The 19,003-nt window shown below is 35.4% G+C and overlaps 1 protein-coding gene across 1 annotated transcript in view; it reads left to right on the top strand.

The window, feature by feature from the left end:
• LOC129220731 (putative ammonium transporter 3) overlaps window positions 1–10,804 on the top strand; it is a 90,593-nt gene extending 79,789 nt beyond the window's left edge. Inside the window, exons 7-9 of the mRNA XM_054855160.1 lie at window positions 2,861–2,937; window positions 7,245–7,561; window positions 10,418–10,804. Of these exons, the coding sequence (XP_054711135.1) occupies window positions 2,861–2,937; window positions 7,245–7,561; window positions 10,418–10,804 (781 nt within the window). The remainder of the gene's footprint in view (window positions 1–2,860; window positions 2,938–7,244; window positions 7,562–10,417) is intronic.
• The last annotated feature ends 8,199 nt before the right edge of the window (window positions 10,805–19,003 follow it).

Raw genomic sequence — 19,003 nt, 5'->3', positions numbered from 1 at the left:
CGGAGTTTTATTACAATTTCAACTGTTCATATCAATAATTTTATATGAATAAGAAATGTTACGTACTTGGGTGAGTCACGAATCTTTCAGTATTTTCCATTTCTGAATTTTCGCAACATACTGTTAACGTGCGCGCATGTGAAAAAAGTACGGAGGATAACCAATAAAAAAGGCGGTATTTAGGCTCGCTTACTTAGGCGGTAAGTAGGCTTGCTTACGCAGTAGCATTGGGTTCTCATACTAGGTACGTGAAGTGGACGCATTGAAATTGAGTTGCCAACCTGAGATAATTAGAGCACTTTTCTTTTATGAGTCGAATTAATCCAAAACTCTACCAAGGCAAAGCTAAGCTAATACTGGGATGAAGGAGAAAACTCGGTTACCCCTATCACAGCAGCAAGATTTTCATTATAACACTAGTCGCCTGGGTGACTAATTTTGCCATCTACGAAGGCTTGCACAACCCGCTTGCAGCGGGTTGGTGTACACCGCCGAAGGGGGGGGGGGCAGTATACTTCCGAGACGTCTCCCCCTTCATATCACCTGTAGCGGAACAATAATTAATCAGTAGAATATTGATTAACTTAACATTTCGCCACGCCGCATGACGAACTTAATCCAGTTTCATTCGAACCATCAGGAATAATTACACCAAGGATATTTTTTTTTTGTAGCGTCACTCGCGCTCGAAGCAGTTATTAGCAAGATGCCAGGAGCAGAGATCTGGAAACTTTGAAGCAAATGAAACGTCTCTGAGACTTGACATTTTAATTAATATTTTCACTAATTATATTCGTACAAAGGTGAGATTGGGTTAATAAGGTTTCCCGAAGAATTACGAGTCACTTGGTACCTGAATCGAGTCTCGATTCGCTTTTGTTTTCGAGTAGTTAGAAAGACATATATAGATAGGTAAGTTAATGTAGTTCATAACATTAATGTCAACTATTGGGATGGTTATGATTAGGCTTACCAGATTTCGGAAATGCTAAACCGGGGTGCCGGAACGCCCCCCCCCCTCATAGTATCGTCCTTATTCAAGGGAACCTGTCGTTGACTGGTTTTTAGAATGCAATTTTTTCTCAATGCTATGAAAAAATGGTCCTAATTATGAATTTAAATTAGGGTTAATCATTAATGACACACACAAGCATATGAATTTAAACATTAAATTTTTTTACAAGACAATATTTAGAAATTACTTAAATAAAAAGAAGCAATTAAATTGAGGAAAAAAATTAACAATATTTACTAGTATTTATCATTGGATAGGATTTTTTTTCAGAAAGTCTTTTTTAGATTTAATCTTATTTTAAAAATCGGTACAATCAAATCCGATATTAAATTTACATGTCATTAAGCCTTTAACCGTAGATTCCTGCATCAAACACCGATCAATCATCAGACCAGGCGTTGTTCATCAAAGAAAATACTCTCTCATAAACAGCTGGCGCCGAGACAAGTGACTTTAATATTACTACACGTGAAAATGGGTGTAATGTGCAGCGAAATTTCTTCTGGTGCTAAAGCTGCACCTTTAGTGCCTAATATTGAACTCGACCGTTTAATAACGATTTTTGAGAAAAAACAATACGATAACAGTATTACAATTTATTAGCAGAATATCGCACTTCTATAGTTTTCATTTCTCATACAGTGCGATAAAAAAAAAGAGAATGTTATTATCTTCTTTCTTTACTAATAATAAAGCTGAAAGTCTCTCTGTCCGGAGGATGTCTGGATGTCTGTAGAATGTTTGTGACGCGCATAGCGCCTAAACTGTTCGGCCGATTTTCATGAAATTTGGCACAAAGTTAATATGTAGCATGGGGGTGTGCACCTCGAAGCGATTTTTCGAAAATTCGATGTGTTTCTTTTTCTATTCCAATTTTAAGAAAAAAACATATCATAAGATGGACGAGTAAATTACGAAATTATCATAACGTGGAACCGTAACATGGGCACAAGCCAATTGGCGAAATATGAAACTATCATAACGTGGAACCGTAAGATGGGTACAAGACAATTGGCGAGAAAATTCACCATACATTATTTGTAAATATACAGGAGAACCAAAAGATCTTTTGATTTTTCTATGCCGTGCGGGTACCACTAGTTATTACTAATAATAAAGCAGAAAGTCTCTCTGTCTGGATGTCTGTGACGCGCATAGCGCCTAGACCGTTCGGTCGATTTTCATGAAATTTGATATAAAGTTAGTTTGTAGCATGGGGGTGTGCACCTCGAAGCGATTTTTTGAAAATTCGATTTTGTTCTTTTTCCATACCAATTTTAAGAAAGTTTTTCCGAGCAAATTATCACAACGTGGAATAGTAAATTACGAAACCATCGTAACGAGCCATTTGACATAGCCAATTGGCGAGAAATTCATCATCCATTATTTGTTAATATACAGGCAAACCAAATGAAATTTTAATTTTTCTACTACGGACAAAGCCGTGCGGGTGCCACTTGTTCTAAATAATCCTTCTTAGTTATTATTTCAAAACATTTTTGGTCGTCTGTAATCAAATAACTCTTTTCCGGGACGCCAAGTAAACTGGCTGTGGGACACAGAGATTTTGTCTGAAATCTGGGACTGTCCCGGTCAAACCGGGATGTCTGGCTAGCCTAGTTATGATCATATGATTTAATAAATATAATTAATGTTGTTATCCCCGTAGTATCGAAAAACTGGCAGGAATATTGCTTAAAGGTGTTTTTAATGATGCCGTGTATTTCCAATGCAAAGTTTAATGCAAGATTTTTCCATTTAACAACAATTTTGATTGATATTTTTGAAAATCATTTGTTTAAAATTGTTGATTTTAGAAGTACAAAATATTTTGTCTTTTTACAGCTATTTCTCGCAACGAAAGAAGTTCATTGTAACGTTCCTTATAAACGGAATTTTGGCTTCACTTGTTTCAATAACTGGTAAGTTACAAAGCTTTCAGACTAAAAAGACTTGTAATACTTGAAAGGTCGTTCATGAAAAAACGTATTAAAACTAGTAAAACAAATCCTGTTTTATCTATTTAAAACTTTTCTTGTTATTTCTAACACAAAAAAAAAAAAAAAAAAAACATTATTTGCATATTACTATTGCAGTTTTCTTTTTATTTCTTTCCTGCTGTTTTTTTTAAAAAATAATTATGTTTTAAATATTTAATGTTTTATTACTAAAACAAATATACCATCATTTTGAGGCATTCAGTATCACAACGAGATCAATCCACGAACTTTTAAAAGGACTTATCAAAAGTAGGCAATGGGGGAAAACGGTTTCTAGATTTGGACTCAGGAACTGATTAAGGGGGGATTCATGTTTGGATTCAGGAAGTCATTTTACATAAAAACCAGCAAGAATGGTGTCAGAAGCCTTTTGTGAAGTATTTTTTCGCTCAATGTTATCTGCCTTAGGATCAGCAGCGTAGTTCAAGCTCTACGAAGGCATACATACATATTGGAATTAAGAAATAAATGATAAAATAAAATAGAATATATTTGTTGTTAGAAAAAAGAATACTTCGTAGTCAAGGAAGGATCACGGAAAAGATCTTATTTCTGCTTTCCTGTTTATTGCAAATAAGTTTTAAGCAAAATGTTCCGATACCAAACGCTTTGAATTTTTAAGAAAGCTGTGAAACGTCTGAAGGTGGTTTTCAATTTCAGATTATATTTTTCAACTCTGGAACTTGTTTTTGTGCTTTGAACTTGTTTTGAGACATATGACGACGCTTTAGAATTTTAGGTTATATTTGCTGGCTTCAGAAGATGGTTTATTTTATTTTCAAACACTGAAAAATGTTTTGAATTTCTTATTCCGTTTTTAAAAGTAGAATGGGATTTTCTGATGTAAGACAGAATTGTTAACGAAAACTACCGTTTAAGAGCGTACGAATCACTAAAAATGTCACTGTATTATGATTAGAGGCAAGAGAACTTCAGTTGGAAAAAATAAATAGTTCACGAAATGCGGCGAACCGAAACAAACTGTCCTTCACTGTGACTCCCCCCCCAAAAAAAAACCTTTTTTTTTTCGTTTTAATCTGGGTCTAATATGACCTTCCCATCTCAACAAAATCTTACTATATCTTCATGTGATAAACAAGTTAGAGCAATAAAAAAAAAAAAATAAATAAAAAAAAAGGAAGAGGAAATTGGTTGAACAGAGATATATGTTTCGAGTTGGAACATCAAGCGATTAAAGTAGATAAAAGTTAATTTTTAGAATAAATGTCTTAATTTTATTTGCGCTGATAAATGAAATGAACTGTACAATTCTACTATAATATTCGGAATGAGTTATTGATACTTTTTGTTATAGTTAAAAATTTGTGAAATTGTTTTACTTTAAGTTTGTTACTTGAAGAAGCTTTGCCACTTAGGCTCGCATGAATTCGAAATATATTAGTATGAGTATTTACGTTACTACTTGAAGTATTTACGTTACAAGTTTTCAACATGAAGCAGTTGTGTTTCGCAGGGGTGCCAAACTCCATTACGTGCAAGGGCGCACCCCACCCCCGATATCGCAAAGACCCCTAAGATCAAGAATCCCTCAGAAAAAGAGAAAAATATCCCTCAAAACACACACTCCTAAAAATTTCAATGGCACGCCATGAACTCCCGCCCTCCTTCCCCGGTTGGCATTCATGTTGTGAATTTGGGACTTGAAGAACCTTTGCTCGAGATTTGGGATTGGAAGTAACTGCTTCATGCTTTTAACCTCGGCATTGCGTTACGGATTTGTGACTCGAAGTATCTGTGAATGAAACTTTTGATTTAGAAAAGATATCTTTCAGGCCTGGGACCTGAAGTAGTTGTACTACGCATGTAGAAATTATGATTCTCTATTTTTGTTTCGTTATTTATATTGAAATTTTGCAAATACTGAACGATCTTTTAAAATCAAAACAAAGAAATGGGGGAAACTTCAAATTAAAAAAGCTAAAAATGAACGAAAATAAAAAAACGAGTCCATTTATCCAGGGCTGCGGAGTCGGCGGAAAATGACAGATGCCGACTCCTTCTCCTCCAAATCAGTCCGACTCAATGACTGCGACTTAAGACCTGGCAGAGCTACTGACTTGGAGGTAAATTAGCTGTAACTCAGAGCTAGACTAATTTAAGTCCTAAAATGGCTATTTTCAGGATATTACTTCTTTATACGTAGAACCTTATTCTGCATCGAATCATCAATATGTTAATGCATAAAAAAAGTTCTTTTATGGTTATTTACCGGCATAAAAGAGCGCGAGCCTCATCCTTTGTACGCACGAAACGAAAGTGTTTACGCTCTCCTGCAAGGTAGCGATCATGTGATTTGCGTTTGCCTGGTTTTGAGGAGCAGAACTGGCCGACTCCGCCTCTAACTCCTGGAATTGCAAAATCTCCGATTCTGACTCCTTACCCTTAAATCAGTCCGACTCGAACACTGCAGCCTTGTACTTAACGGTTGAGTATAGAACATAATATTTTAAACTAGTTAAAGAACATAAAACTGTTTAACAGTGATGTGAATTTCATGTTGAGTATTGTGAAAGTTTATTTAGGAGATTTTGAATAATTTAATGGGATATAGGTGTCCGTGTACATAAGAGATGCAAAACCACATTTTTTTTCCAAAATTTGATCCACTTGTTATTTAATTTAGAAATACCCGTATAGTTGAATTAATTATTTTTTAACTGAATATTAAACATATGTAATCTTGACTAAAAATAGAAGCATGAAAGTGGGTCTTCTCTCCTCCCCTCGTTCTATAGCTGATCAATCTTCGAAAACTTAGCTCCATGCCTCAATGTGCAAAAGATACAGCTAAGAGTTGGACATATGTTCAAAGCTAACCTTTTAAGAAGAAACTCTGCATATCGCTCTCACTATTATTAGTGAATTTGAATAAAAATATAACTTCTCCTAAATAAAGATTTAAAAAAAACTTGAATGAATTCAAAAGTAACTTTTAACGAAAATAGAAGTTTAGCACGAGTAAAATTTACCAGATTCACTTTCCAAAACTAGTTTTCATGTATGATTAAATTGAAAAACCAACGTAAATTAAGCACAAATTAACACAAAAATACAGCATATCGTCACCTCAGAGCAACAGTAAGATATTTAATTGCAGAAATAACTAAGATATGTCTGTTGCTATGAGCCGACGATATAGCTATTTCAACGTTGCAATGGAGCCGAGCCTCTTCATCTGATGAAGAGGCTCCATAGTAGCCTTGAAATAGCTCTATGCTGTATTTTTGTGTTAATTTGTGCTTTATTTACGTTAGTTTTTCAATTTAATCATATTGTAGCACAAAGATCTTTTTTCTCATTTAGTTTTCATGTATTCTATCATTCTCTCACGGGACAGTGAAACAAATGTAGCCGTATGTTTAATGTACTACGGGAAAAAATAATTTTGTATATTATTGAGTTGGTTGACATTCAATAATTTTATATATAACAGTTAGCACGAACTAAAAAATAATGTTGAACTGAAAAAGTTGCAATAAACATTTTGTTTATTTATTCGAAGTCGTCAAATTTCGTTGATAATTTCCAATGATTAAAACATAAAATAAAATTATAAAATATTTTTGTTCGAAGATTTATGAAGTAAATTTCGAAATTTTGGAGAGGCATGTTTGTAACTCAGAACCAGACTAACGTAAGTACGTAAGTTCAGAAATTGCTATTTTCCGTTTATTGGTGCATTGTTCGTAGAATCCTACTCCGCATTGAGCAATGTGAACGCAGTTCCAAAAAAAAAAAAAAATCCTTTGTAATTATTTAACAGCGTTAAAACAGAGCGCGTCTCATCCTTTGTATGAGGCAGACAAACGTTTTACCTGGCTCCTGTAAAGTAGCGATTATGTGACTTACATTAGTCTGTCTCTGAAGTACAGATCATTGAGAAGAGATAAAATGGAGGGAGGGAAGAATTTCATTCATGAAACCAAGACCCCCAAGTCAAGTGATGGATTCCAAAGCAAAGCATTGGAAGAAATCAGGTTTCTTTCGCTTGTTTCACGCAAAACGGGCCAACCATTCGTCGTTTTTGAGTTACATGACTTGGGGTCTTTTGAATAGCTTTTGCTAAGCCAATTGGACTTGTTCCCTCCATTTTAGTTCCTGCTCTATGGTACAGATGTGTCCAGGGCAAAAAATCTTCTTCCTATTACTGTTATTTTTTGCCAATTTCTTACTGAATATCACTGCTTTAAAATGTATTCTCTCAATAGGTGGCTGTGCCCTTTACCACCCATGGGAAGCCCTCATAGTTGGTGCCATTGGCTCTCTCCTGGCCAACTGCACCGTTCCGTTGCTCGACAGACTGCACGTCGACGACCCCGTGGGCGCCATTGCTGTCCACGGAGCAGGCTCGCTTTGGGGGATGATTGCGGTCGGTTTCTTCGTGGAGAAAGACACACTCATGAAGTTCAGCAACAACTTGATGGGTCTGTTTCGCGGAGGAGGATGGAGACTGTTGGGAGTGCAGCTTCTGGCCATCATTGTGGTGGCAGGATGGAGCATGGTTACAACATTTCTGTTGCTTTATGTAAGTGGGAAAAATACTATGGTTGCATCTAGTGCAGTGGTTCCCAACCTTTTCTGTAGTGCGGTCCACCAGTTTTGTAAAAACAAAACTTGAGGAACAGCAACTACCAAATAACTATAGAAGTAAAACTTTTTATGAGAAATAAAATTTTATATTGGAACGAGACCAAAATGAGGTTGTTTTAAAAAGTCGTTTTAGAGTTTGTTCTCGCGATAGTTTAACCAACTAGTATTCGTCATTTGAAGTTAATTTAAATTTCTTATGTATTTTTTTTTCAAATGGAATCTTATTCAAAAGATTTCATCTTCAATTTTAGAGATGTTTTCTGAATTTTGAAGCGTATTCCTTATTGGCAAACAGCCACGGAGAGCTTTTAAGTGAAGGCACATCTCAACAGTGAATTGTCCCGAAAAAAAATTAGACCACAGGATTTATCTTGGCTTTTAGAATCTAGACTAATGTCTACGGCCCAGTACTGAGCTGCCCACGGCCAACTTGTGTGCCGCGGCCATGGGCTGGGACCCGCTGGTCTAGTGGGTTATTGTTCATTCACAACGAAATTGCATTTCGCCCGCTTTCTCGAACGCAGAGTTCAAGGGGTGATCTGTGAACACATTCCCGTGCTTGTTAATGAGACGATGTTAGTTTTGACGCGCATTTGCTTGTGTGAAAAGTCAAAGTGTCCTCTGCGTCACTAACTTCGCTTGCCTGCTGTTATTCTTAAATATTAGAAACTGCCGTTTTTAGGTTCATTGCTACGATCATTAGCTTTCTTCCGAAAACAGCGAAATCAAATCCTCGGATACCACGTGACGAAGTCGGAGCCAAGTGACGAAGACTGAGCCCTTCTCCTGGTAAATGGACAATATCTCCTTTGTGTGAAAACAATGACTTGGAGATGCGATCATAGAGAAATGAAATACTTGAATGACTGTTCAGCTGAATGACTGAATCAGCAAAACTGTTTCAATTGAAAGCAGAAATATTTACGGAAACAAATATCTAGACAAAAATTATGCAAAGGTACTAATATAACTACACTAGTACTACTAACTAGAACTACTTTAGTACATGTTACTAACAGTAGCAATGGAAGAAAAATTACTCAGTACAGAAGCATGGACTATCTCAGTACTTCACGTAAAGCGTTATCAAATCTCATCTCAAGCTGTTTTGTTTGTTCTTAGCCCCTTGTTTTTATAGATGCATCATAGAATATGTGCACCAAAGGTGAGGATTACCAAGCGCTGCCAATTGGAGAGCACAAAAAAATGGCTGAGAATCGAACTCGAGGTGCATGGGTGACGCAATAGCAGTCAGTGGTTATGACAACTATTGCGTCATACAGAACACCTTGGAGATTGTGGAAACATTTTAGGTATTGGGTTTTTTCATATGAAGATTCAAGATTTTTTCTTTTAGATCTAGGAACATTGTGTAGTAAACCCCCTCCCCTAACGAACAGCCCTCAAATACGGTCACCCCTCCTATACGGACAATATTTAATTTCCCGATTGTAAGGCAAATAAAATTATTAAACCTCTGTCTTGCGGACACCCCTCTACTGCGGACAAAATAATTTGTCCTGTTAGCGTTCGCATTAGAGGGGGGTTTTACTGTATGTTTTTAGCCTAAGTATAACAAAGTTCATAGTATGGTTATCTGTAGAAAACAATTTCTTTCTTACAATTCTTCAGAAAAAATTTATTTTTGTTCTTAAACGATAGCTGACAGCTATTGCAGACGACGCTTGACGACAGCTATACACATCAGGACAAAGATCCTGATTGAAAATTTTCAAAGGAGAGTAAGGGGAATGAAAAGCATTTTCGGAGTAGAACGCCAATAATTTGTAGAATCTATTTTTAAAAGTGACAATGTTCAGTCCAGTATGAACGGAAAAGGCTTAGTTTCTATCGAGAACGGGTCAGAGAGTGGGTTCATGAGTTTGTTTTTTAATTGCGGCTATACTATAACTGAGACCAAATAAAGTAAATCAGTCATTAAATGATTTTGTTTCAGAAAAGAAGAAAGCGCAAGAACCTCTAAAAAGGGAGAATTGAACAAAGTCGATTTCTAAAATTAATGAGCTTTAACTAATGGTGCCCATCCTCTTAAAAGCACACACAAAGGACGCACCTCTCAACCAAGAATGAGAGCCATCTCAAAAGGAAAAAAAAAACGCCTTAGCCCCCTCCAATTTCAATGGCGCAATCTGTGCCATGACCTCCCCCCTCGTGTGGACACACCCGTTTAAAGATGCTCGTTTCCAAAATGTCAACGATAACAAAGTTTGTATCTTTAAACTGAGACGATAACCAAATTTAATTACCAGACATAAATAATAGGGTAAAGTTTTCATAAACTATGCAGCAACTTGTAATTGTTTCTCAGAGCTCAAGGAATTTTAAATACCTTTAAAAAATTGGTTTTGTCCTAGAAACTATGGGATGTATCATTGTTTGCACAATATATTTGTGGGGGGGGGGATGTTTTTTCTTAAAATATTTAGAAAGGTACTTTTGATCAGGTACTCTATTTCATGGAGTAGAATGTTCTAGGTTAACTCAAACTTTAATTGGAAAAAGGAAAACTTCGAAAATGGAATTAGAGTGGTTACATGGAAGAAATTCTTACAAAAAAGAAGTCACAATTATTTGGATAATGCATGAGTGAAATTAAATTTCTGAAGTTTATGGTTTGTTGAAGTAAATCAAGGAGTGAAAGAATTGAATCAGCTGTAACGCTATACAAAGTGAAAATAGGAAAAAAACAACGAAACAAGCGAAAATAAAAAAACTAATGATTAAAAAGTTACCTTCCAACAACTTAGTGTTTTTATTTTCTCTCTTTCAGACCATAAACAAGTTTATTCCTATTCGTATGACACCGGAAGAAGAGAAAGCTGGTGCTGACCTTGTCGAACACAACATTTTGTACGAGTTCGATCCTTCTGTAAACCGGTTCCCAAAACTGGATCTTGCCACCATACACAGTATCAAATTGTGCATCGAAGCATCCCAAGGAAGCAACCCGGTAATTAACAGGCCAGTTGAAAGGCTGAATTCTGGAACTCAGACAGACGCAGCTTCTCCAATCAGACGGTCGTCAAAGAATGAATCTTCGATTGCTGTCCAAATGCCAAAAGATTCGATGATCCTCAGTAATGATCGAGAAGTCTTGACCGCGTGGATGTCAGACGACGAAAAGAACATGATGGCTCGACGAGTGTCAAAACAGTGAGAGACGGCTTCACCAATAAGACGATCATCGAAGGACGAGTCTTTGATTATTGTCCAATTCACAAAGGACTCGACGTTGCTCGGTAATGATCGAGAAGTCTTGACCGTGTAGATGTCAGACGATAAAAAGATTATGATGACTACGAGCATCGAAACAGAGAGTGACAACTTCACCAGTAACAGGACCATCAAAGAGCAAATCTTCGATTACTGTTCAAATGCCGAAATATTGGATGACACTCAGTAACGATCTAGAAGTTGACCACCTGGATGTCAGACGATGAAAAGAACCAGATGGCGCGACCATTATTGAAACAGTGAGAGACCAAGCTCGATTTCACAAAACAATGTGCACAAAAGGATGGACCAAAACAGAAAAAACGTACTTAAACTGGATATAACAAATAAAAACTATATTTCTTATTAAATGTCCCTATTTTTTTACTAGTAATTATATAACGATACCGTACTTGTAATAACTCTAGTATTCAATCATTTTACGGTGGGCAGGTAAAGTGAGCAGTAACTGCGAATTCTTAATTTTTTCGAATTTTTGCTATTTACTGCATGTTAACTTTATCGTACTAGCTTGCTTATTTGGTGTCCGCAGCAAAAAAAAAGGTCGTCAAATCTCAACTTTTTTCGATTGTTAGTATTGAATCCAAAACGCATTTCTTCAAATAAAGTGAAACCTCGCTTTTACGTTTCGCAAGCGACCGGTTAAAATAACGTGAAATACGGGAAACGTAAAATACAAAAGGGGCATAGAAAGCAACAATGAAACAGAAAAAACTAAAGATAGTCAAGGTGACTCTTTTAAAAGGAAAAAAATATCTATATTTTTAAAAAAGAACATTATTATGTACCATTTTAGATCATTTTAACACATTTAGTTGCGAATCCGGCGGTACGGGGAAAATATAATCCAAAATAGTGGAGTCTGTAATATAACCGGATGGAGCAGTAACATTTCTGTTGAAATAAATTTACTTTCAACAAAGCTTTTAAAAGCCAGAAAAGGCTACATATTGCTTATTTTAGAAAAAGACTTCTCCCTTCCCAGGGAAAACGTAAATTGTCTGAAATTCATAAATAACATTCGATCCGGGTTAAATTAACAGTATCACTCGTAGTATACGAAAACACTGGGACCTGATGAAAAAAACGTCAATTGTGGATTCCGGGGACGTAAAATCGGGGTTTCACAGTATCTCGAAAACTCCTTTCTGCAGATATTGCCGTTTACCTGCCCACGGCAATATTGTTATGAGAATTCGATATGAAGAAAAATAACAAAAGCTTTACGCAGTTTTGATTTGAAACTTGCTTTCGTAAATTCAAATCGCTATAAAGACGGGTTATCAAGACGAGGTAAGAGTACTAAGGGTACAAGTAGAATTACCTGGTTTAAGCATGGTCTACATTGTTTCATGAATAACTATTTTCACACTACTTCCTTTAGATGACATTTTTTTTCATTTGTTACAGGCGGTAACTTACTGCTTAATGTTTTTCATAAAACTTACTGCTTAATATTTTCCATAAATTAAACTAAAAAAAGGTACTTTTTTAAAAATTTAGTTGAAATTGAAACCTTACATTGGATTTCATGGTTTCAAACTGCACTCGACTAAATCCCTATGATGGGCTTTCTAATATAATTTCGCATTTGTATTTAAAAGTAAACATTTCCTTATATTTTAAGTAAATATAGATCGCTATAAAAAATAACGACATTAATAAGCTTAAATAATACGTTTTTTAGGAATGGCAGTTACAGGAATTCCAAATGGTTTGTGTCAGTAGAATGTGTGGGTAATCAAAACTTAAAGCTATATTATCACGTCGAAAATCTCAAAAAGTGGCATTTTGGGGAGAAGATACAACGAAAAAAGCAAGGTCCTAAATGTAATTTATCACTGTGTGGTATTAATCAAATAGCTGTTTTTATGATCAAAAACGACCTTTTTTCCATTGAAAAATTTTTCTTTAGTTGAAATTTAATAAATTCGAAATTAACAGAATTGCCTTAAAATTTCACAACAGCCACTTCAATATCTCTTGAAAACACTGAAAAATGTAAGTTAAACCACAAAACCTTTTTGAGAAAAGGGTACATAAAGTTTAGCAATTTAACATGACGCATATACAATACAGGGAACCGGATCCTCTTAAATGAGATTACAGTATAACTCCGATTTAACGATGGCCAACGGATTGGAAAAAGTTATCGTTGAATCAAAGATATCTTTAAATCGAGTGGTATATCCATTGAATGCAGCTGAACCCAGACCAGTGAAATGTATCATTAAATTTAGGAAGTCGCTAAATCGGGTATTGTTAAGGGGGGAAACCAGTTTGGGAGGCCGAAATTTTAGTGTTTTTCGTGATCTTTTTTTAACAGGAAAGGAATAATCAGAATTTCTTTAAACTTGGAGGATACTGTAGTCATCTTTTGAAGTACACCTTGTATTTTTTTTTCAAGTTATTTCCACCAGAGTTAGTGGAGTTAGAAGCTGCTGTCCATGGGCGGTCGCCATCAGAGCTTGTTGCTGGTGTGCATTACTAAAGCCTCAATTTTTGCCTGTAAACATTAAAATTTTTCATTCTCACAAACAACATATTTCCCTAGAATATGAACCTAATTGTGATGGAAAAAGTTGAATATTGCACGTTTTTGAGGTGTTTGATTACAAGGTTATGTTTTTCTACCATTTTTTCACACTTCTTACATTAAAAAAATATTTTTATTTCTAATATCATCAAAGAGTTGGGTTCATATAGAGTATAATTGAAGAATATTCACACAAATTTTCAGAACGATTGGTCAAAAACTCTTTGAGTTGGAATGTACACCAGTTGAAACAAAGTTGTTTCGAGAAAAACGCGTTTGGAAAAAAAATAATAAAAAATGCAGTGAATGCTTTCAAATCTCCAGTCACTTTAAGTGCTCAGTGCATGGGAACTAATCGAAAATTTTCACTCAAATTTTGTCAACATGTTCTTGAATAGTTTTACAAACATTTTATGACATAAAAAAAACTGTTGGCCTCAGTGGATAGAGGAAATCTGTTTCTGACAGGGCGGGATGGAGAAAACTGATTGAGACGGTCTTGGCCTGCCCTAGGCTGTAGTGCCGAAAAGGAAGAAGAAAAAAAAGTGGATTTTTTGACCGGTCTAAACTGGTTTCCCCCCTTAAATCGAAGTTATACTATAGTTATAATACACTCGTTCAATGAAGGAAGATTTGAATTCATTTAAAATAATTTGTCATAGATATTAAGCCAAATTTCGCATTAAAAGAAAATTTTTTTTTATTAATGATGTATGCAGGATATAATAACACATAATTAAAAAAAAATGCTCTATTGATTTCTGTAACTCATAGAGAAGCATTTTTTCGCATAAGTTACGACAAAAGAAGAAACGGTTTAACAGATTATTTTGATTTTGGATCATTTTTATGAGCTTTTTGTCATATTTATGAAGTAATAAGTTAATTCCCATAATTTGGCGAAAATTATTACCAAGAAAATTATTCAGAGACGAGTTTTAAATCGAAAGGAAGGCATTATGGTTTCTATGACGCAGATGCTGATTTCATTGTGAAAAATCTGGTTTTTACCGCAGAAATCGAGTTTCGTGTTCGAGATCAGAAAACGGGGGAGATACACTTTTATGCGTGAACACCAATTTCTCAGAAACGAGCTCATTTTCAGACAGATTTTACTGAGAACATTTGATTAACATACAGATTTTCGTCGGAACAGCAATTGAAAATGCTGAAATACAACAAATAGCGAGACGGACTGCAGAAATTGGTAAGTTTGAACTTTAAACACGTTATAATATAAGAAATTAATAGATACCTTAGTGCAGAGAAGTAAATGGTATAACAACGTTTTAACGCACAAAATTAGCTCGCTACAGTTGAATACGAAGGAATAATCTTTTTAAAATAGCCAATAAATACAAGAAATCGATGTACGTCTTTGACATCTTTTGGATCTGGGTACGTAATGAAGGACAGTTTTTGTTTTCTTGGGAAGAAAAGAGTTTACCGTTTTCTACGACATGTCCAAGGAATTCAATCTTATGGTGCGATAATTGACATTTTTGCATATTAGTTTCAAGTCTGTAATCACGAACTATTTCGAAAACACGTTTTAAATACTCGATTGCTTCCTATTCATTAGCAGCAGGGATGGGCCACATCATCCATATATGGTAGAACAGTTTTTTTTTTTGTAGTTAACGGTTGGAAAATAATATTTTTTTCTTACATATGCAGCATGCCTTAAGAGGGTAAAATTGGAACTTGTATCGTTAAGCCGATGAATTCATGGCCTGATAATTTTCTTTCTTGGGAATTTTATGCGTTAAAACGTTGTTTATTACCATTTATGCTATAGGATGTCCAAATGTTCTGGTTTCATCAGGATTGTCTCGATTTTTAGAAGCTGGTCCTGATTCAAAACCGAACATCAGTCGGAGATTATTTGTGGAAGTTGAAGAAAAAGCTGGAAAAGGTGTGTAGTTACGGAAGTGCCAAAAAAAAAAAAAAAAAAAAAAAACTTTTCTGAAGTGTACTGAACAATGCAGCTTTTCTTTGAATCCATTGTACTTATGATCTTTAAGAATTTCTTCACAATTCCTTTACTGATCAAATACAATTTTTTGAAACAAAACTTAGCGATTGGGCTGAAAAATGGAATTTTATGAACTTTTGATCGTGCTTACGGTCGTGTAATATGCAACATTTTTTATGATATCAAGATGACACATGAGGCAGTGAGAAGCAAAGGGATGTAATGTAAGTGAACATTTTCAAGTTTTGAGTGAAACGCGTTTAAAGATAACATCCTAGGTAGGCTTTCATTGATTTTTTTTCTAAATCATTCTGTATCGCAGCAACTATCATGGCTACTAGTACCATCTCTTGCCCAAAGATAGAGGAGAGGTTTACCTACCATAAATACTGGTTATCTCCAAATTTTTAATTTTGCCATTTACATCCCTTTGCTTTTCACTGCCTCATATATGAATATAATAATACATAAACGGCTCTTTTAATTCATTTTTCAGTTATATGAACTCAAATAATGAAATTTAGAGCAAAAAAAGTACAGAAATGAATTCATTTGAAGATTAGATATCTTCTCGAATTGGTTATTGTACATTATTCAAACTATTTCATTATGTTTTACTATGAAACTTCTACATAAAGCCCACAACTTCCCGTGTCTCTTAAAATATATTACCAATAAATCCTCATCCTCATCTGCGGCTTGAGATCTGTATTTCTCCTGTTCTTTGCTTGGAAAAATTTCAACAAATTTGCTTAAACGAACAACATCGTTAGTAACGGACACATACGTCAACGCTCTGAAAAGTGCTTGTTTCAATGAACATGTTGAAAATAATCACTTATCATTAATTTCGGTTTTAATAGGAATCAATAAAATAAAACAAATAAAAAAGATCCTGCCTGAATGTTTTTGGAACGTCTACGGCGCAGCAACTTCTGCTCTTGAGTAAAAGTAATCCCTCGAAAAATCACAATAACACCTGATGTATAGATACTCACTTTTTTTTGCACGAAATTATGTACATACTCTGAACTAAAAGATGAATGATAAATTCTATTGCAATATTACTTTACGCATGTTAGCAATCTTAAAATTAGTACTGGTGGCAAAGAGTTTAACTTCTAAGTTGTTGTGATCAACTAGTTTGAAAAAGTGTAACTTCTGAGTACCGGGTATTGTTTTTACGACTTTCCATCTTTTATCCAGTATTTGTATTTTAAATTTTATTTCTCTTATAGGGAAAAAAAGCACTTTGATGTTTTTAAAATCTTTTATTTGCATAATCAGCAAACTCAATTGCATGCGTAACTGCAAACTTCCAGGTTCTCACCACCTCCAACACCATCCACTGCTCCTTTGCCATATGACGTTGCGAAAAACGACCAGTCGCCACAAGCACCATAATCTTTTTCCATAAAACACAAATTACAAAGTGTACATTTATTTTTCAACTAGGCAGCACACCCGTCTGAAAATATGCTAAAACGTGTTTCAGAGAAGGCTCTAACTCTCATTTCTCATTCTTAGTGTCACACTCAAACTAACAAAGCTCTTAAATAAAAGGGTTTCTTACTTGAATTAGTAGCGTGTGTCGTTCCCACGATTGAGTTCATTGTAAAACTAAAGTGTCAAACTTTTACAAACACATATTGTTACATACAATAGATGATACTGGTTACGGTCGTGACAAAGATTTTAGATAGCTTTACTTACCTGTAGTTGAAAAAAAAAAAAAAAAAAAAAAAACTGCTAACTGTAAAGAAGTTGATGACTGAAAAATGACAGAGAGCGTGCCGGCTGTACCAAAATAAACCTGTATCTTCCAAACTGGATCTGGTGTTGCCATATCCTAGGCTAGAAACTTGAAAGTTTTTTTTTAAAAATGTGGTAGAAAACAATCTTTGCTTGTTGAAACTGTGTTTACTGTAAGAGCTAGGAAATTCCACACCTTGAATCAGAAAAACTATGCTTTCTTTGAATAAATTGAAATATAACATGCTGGTATAGTGTGTGTTTTATATTTTGACGATGTCCTATTTTCCACGGACTGGCCAGTTCCCTATGGGGGGGGGGGGGGGCGGCATAAGGGGCAAAAAAAAAACATTAAGGAACGTCTCAAATCTCGTTTTCAGGGCTTCAGGCTCGAAAATTTGCAGGGGAGAACTTCCAAACACCCCGCCTTCTAACAACAACGAGAATCGTTTTCGATTGTTTTTTTGGAGCTTCATGTTTGAAAATTTGCTGAGCCCATAATGTTACCAAGCAAGATTTACAGTCACGTTTTTAAGACTTCAACCACGAAATATTTTCAGACAAATGCTTCTGTATGAAATCTCAAAACGAAAGATCAACAATTTAGAAAAAGTTAAGTCAGATAGCGTTAGAAACCCCCCATCAAGTATCACTGAACATCGCTTAAAAACTTCCGCTTTTAGGATTTCAATTCCGAAATATTTTTTGGGAATGACAACAGAAATCCCCTGCCCATAACATCAAAATTCGTCTGTAACTGCGTTTTTCGAACTTCACTTGGGGAGGGGGGGGGGGGGGGCTGGGTGGAGGCGGGATCGATTCAGCTCTATTTCTCAAAAAAAAAAAAAAAAAAAAAAAATCAATCAGGGACAGCTTCAAAAAGTAACATTCCTTACTCCAACGTCAACAAATATCGCGCATAATCACGTTTTTAAGATTTCGATTTGTTAAAATTTCCGCAGTCAGCTCCTCTAAACTTTTCCCCCCGCAACTGCACCAGAGATCGCCTTAAACTGCGTTTTTGGGACCACCATTTCAAAATTTTTTCGTGGAAGAACCCCCCCCCCCTCCAAAACTATTTTCTAGTTGCACCACTGTTGGTAAACGGTACCTCAATCTGGATTTACTAGCTTTCACCCGGAAGACTCATTACATTCTAATCACAGTAACGTCTTTTCATACCAGTACGTATAGTATAGTCCTGGAAGAAAAATGCGGAGAAACACTTACAAATACAAATATAACGAGCAGATGTGTGCCTCCCATGACTTCCTTTTACTCTAATTTAATGTCATTTTCCCATTATTCGTAATTTTAATGTGATTCAATAGTTTACTCTCTAAATATCACCAACAGTGGCCAAATTGAAACCAGATTAAAAAAAAAAAAAATCGTCAAATTTGTCATCAAGTTGGCGACAAAACTTGATGACCAAAAGACTGGTGATATATCGCCAAGTGTCCGCCAAATTGTAACACCACTTGAGTCACAGTGTTCGATTTTCAATATTGAACCTGTAGGTACAATCAAACCAATGAATAACCTCTTCTGGAGCGAAAAAAAGGAAATAATGAAAAAGGCTTCAAGGACCAATAACAGACATGGGTGTCCGTTACTAGAAAAGCGAGTTTTTTGGGATGAGTAACAGACATAGATAAAACTTACATTAGAAGTGAATGTACTTGAAAAACGATGTGAAAACCGTAAAGAACATAGTTCAAACATTAAAAAATACCTCCAGCATGCACTCATACCAACATTTTACAATGTAAAATGATGGTTAAAAACACTAACCTCGTTAGGCTAGCCAACTAGCTGCTGCATGAAACACAAGCTAACCTCGAGGTGGCTGTTCAAAA

The sequence above is a fragment of the Uloborus diversus genome, chromosome 4 (assembly GCF_026930045.1).
Source record: "Uloborus diversus isolate 005 chromosome 4, Udiv.v.3.1, whole genome shotgun sequence".
Lineage (NCBI taxonomy): Eukaryota > Metazoa > Arthropoda > Arachnida > Araneae > Uloboridae > Uloborus > Uloborus diversus.
The sequence above is the reverse complement of the archived record's forward strand: the minus strand, read 5'-3'. Positions and strand labels throughout refer to the sequence as shown.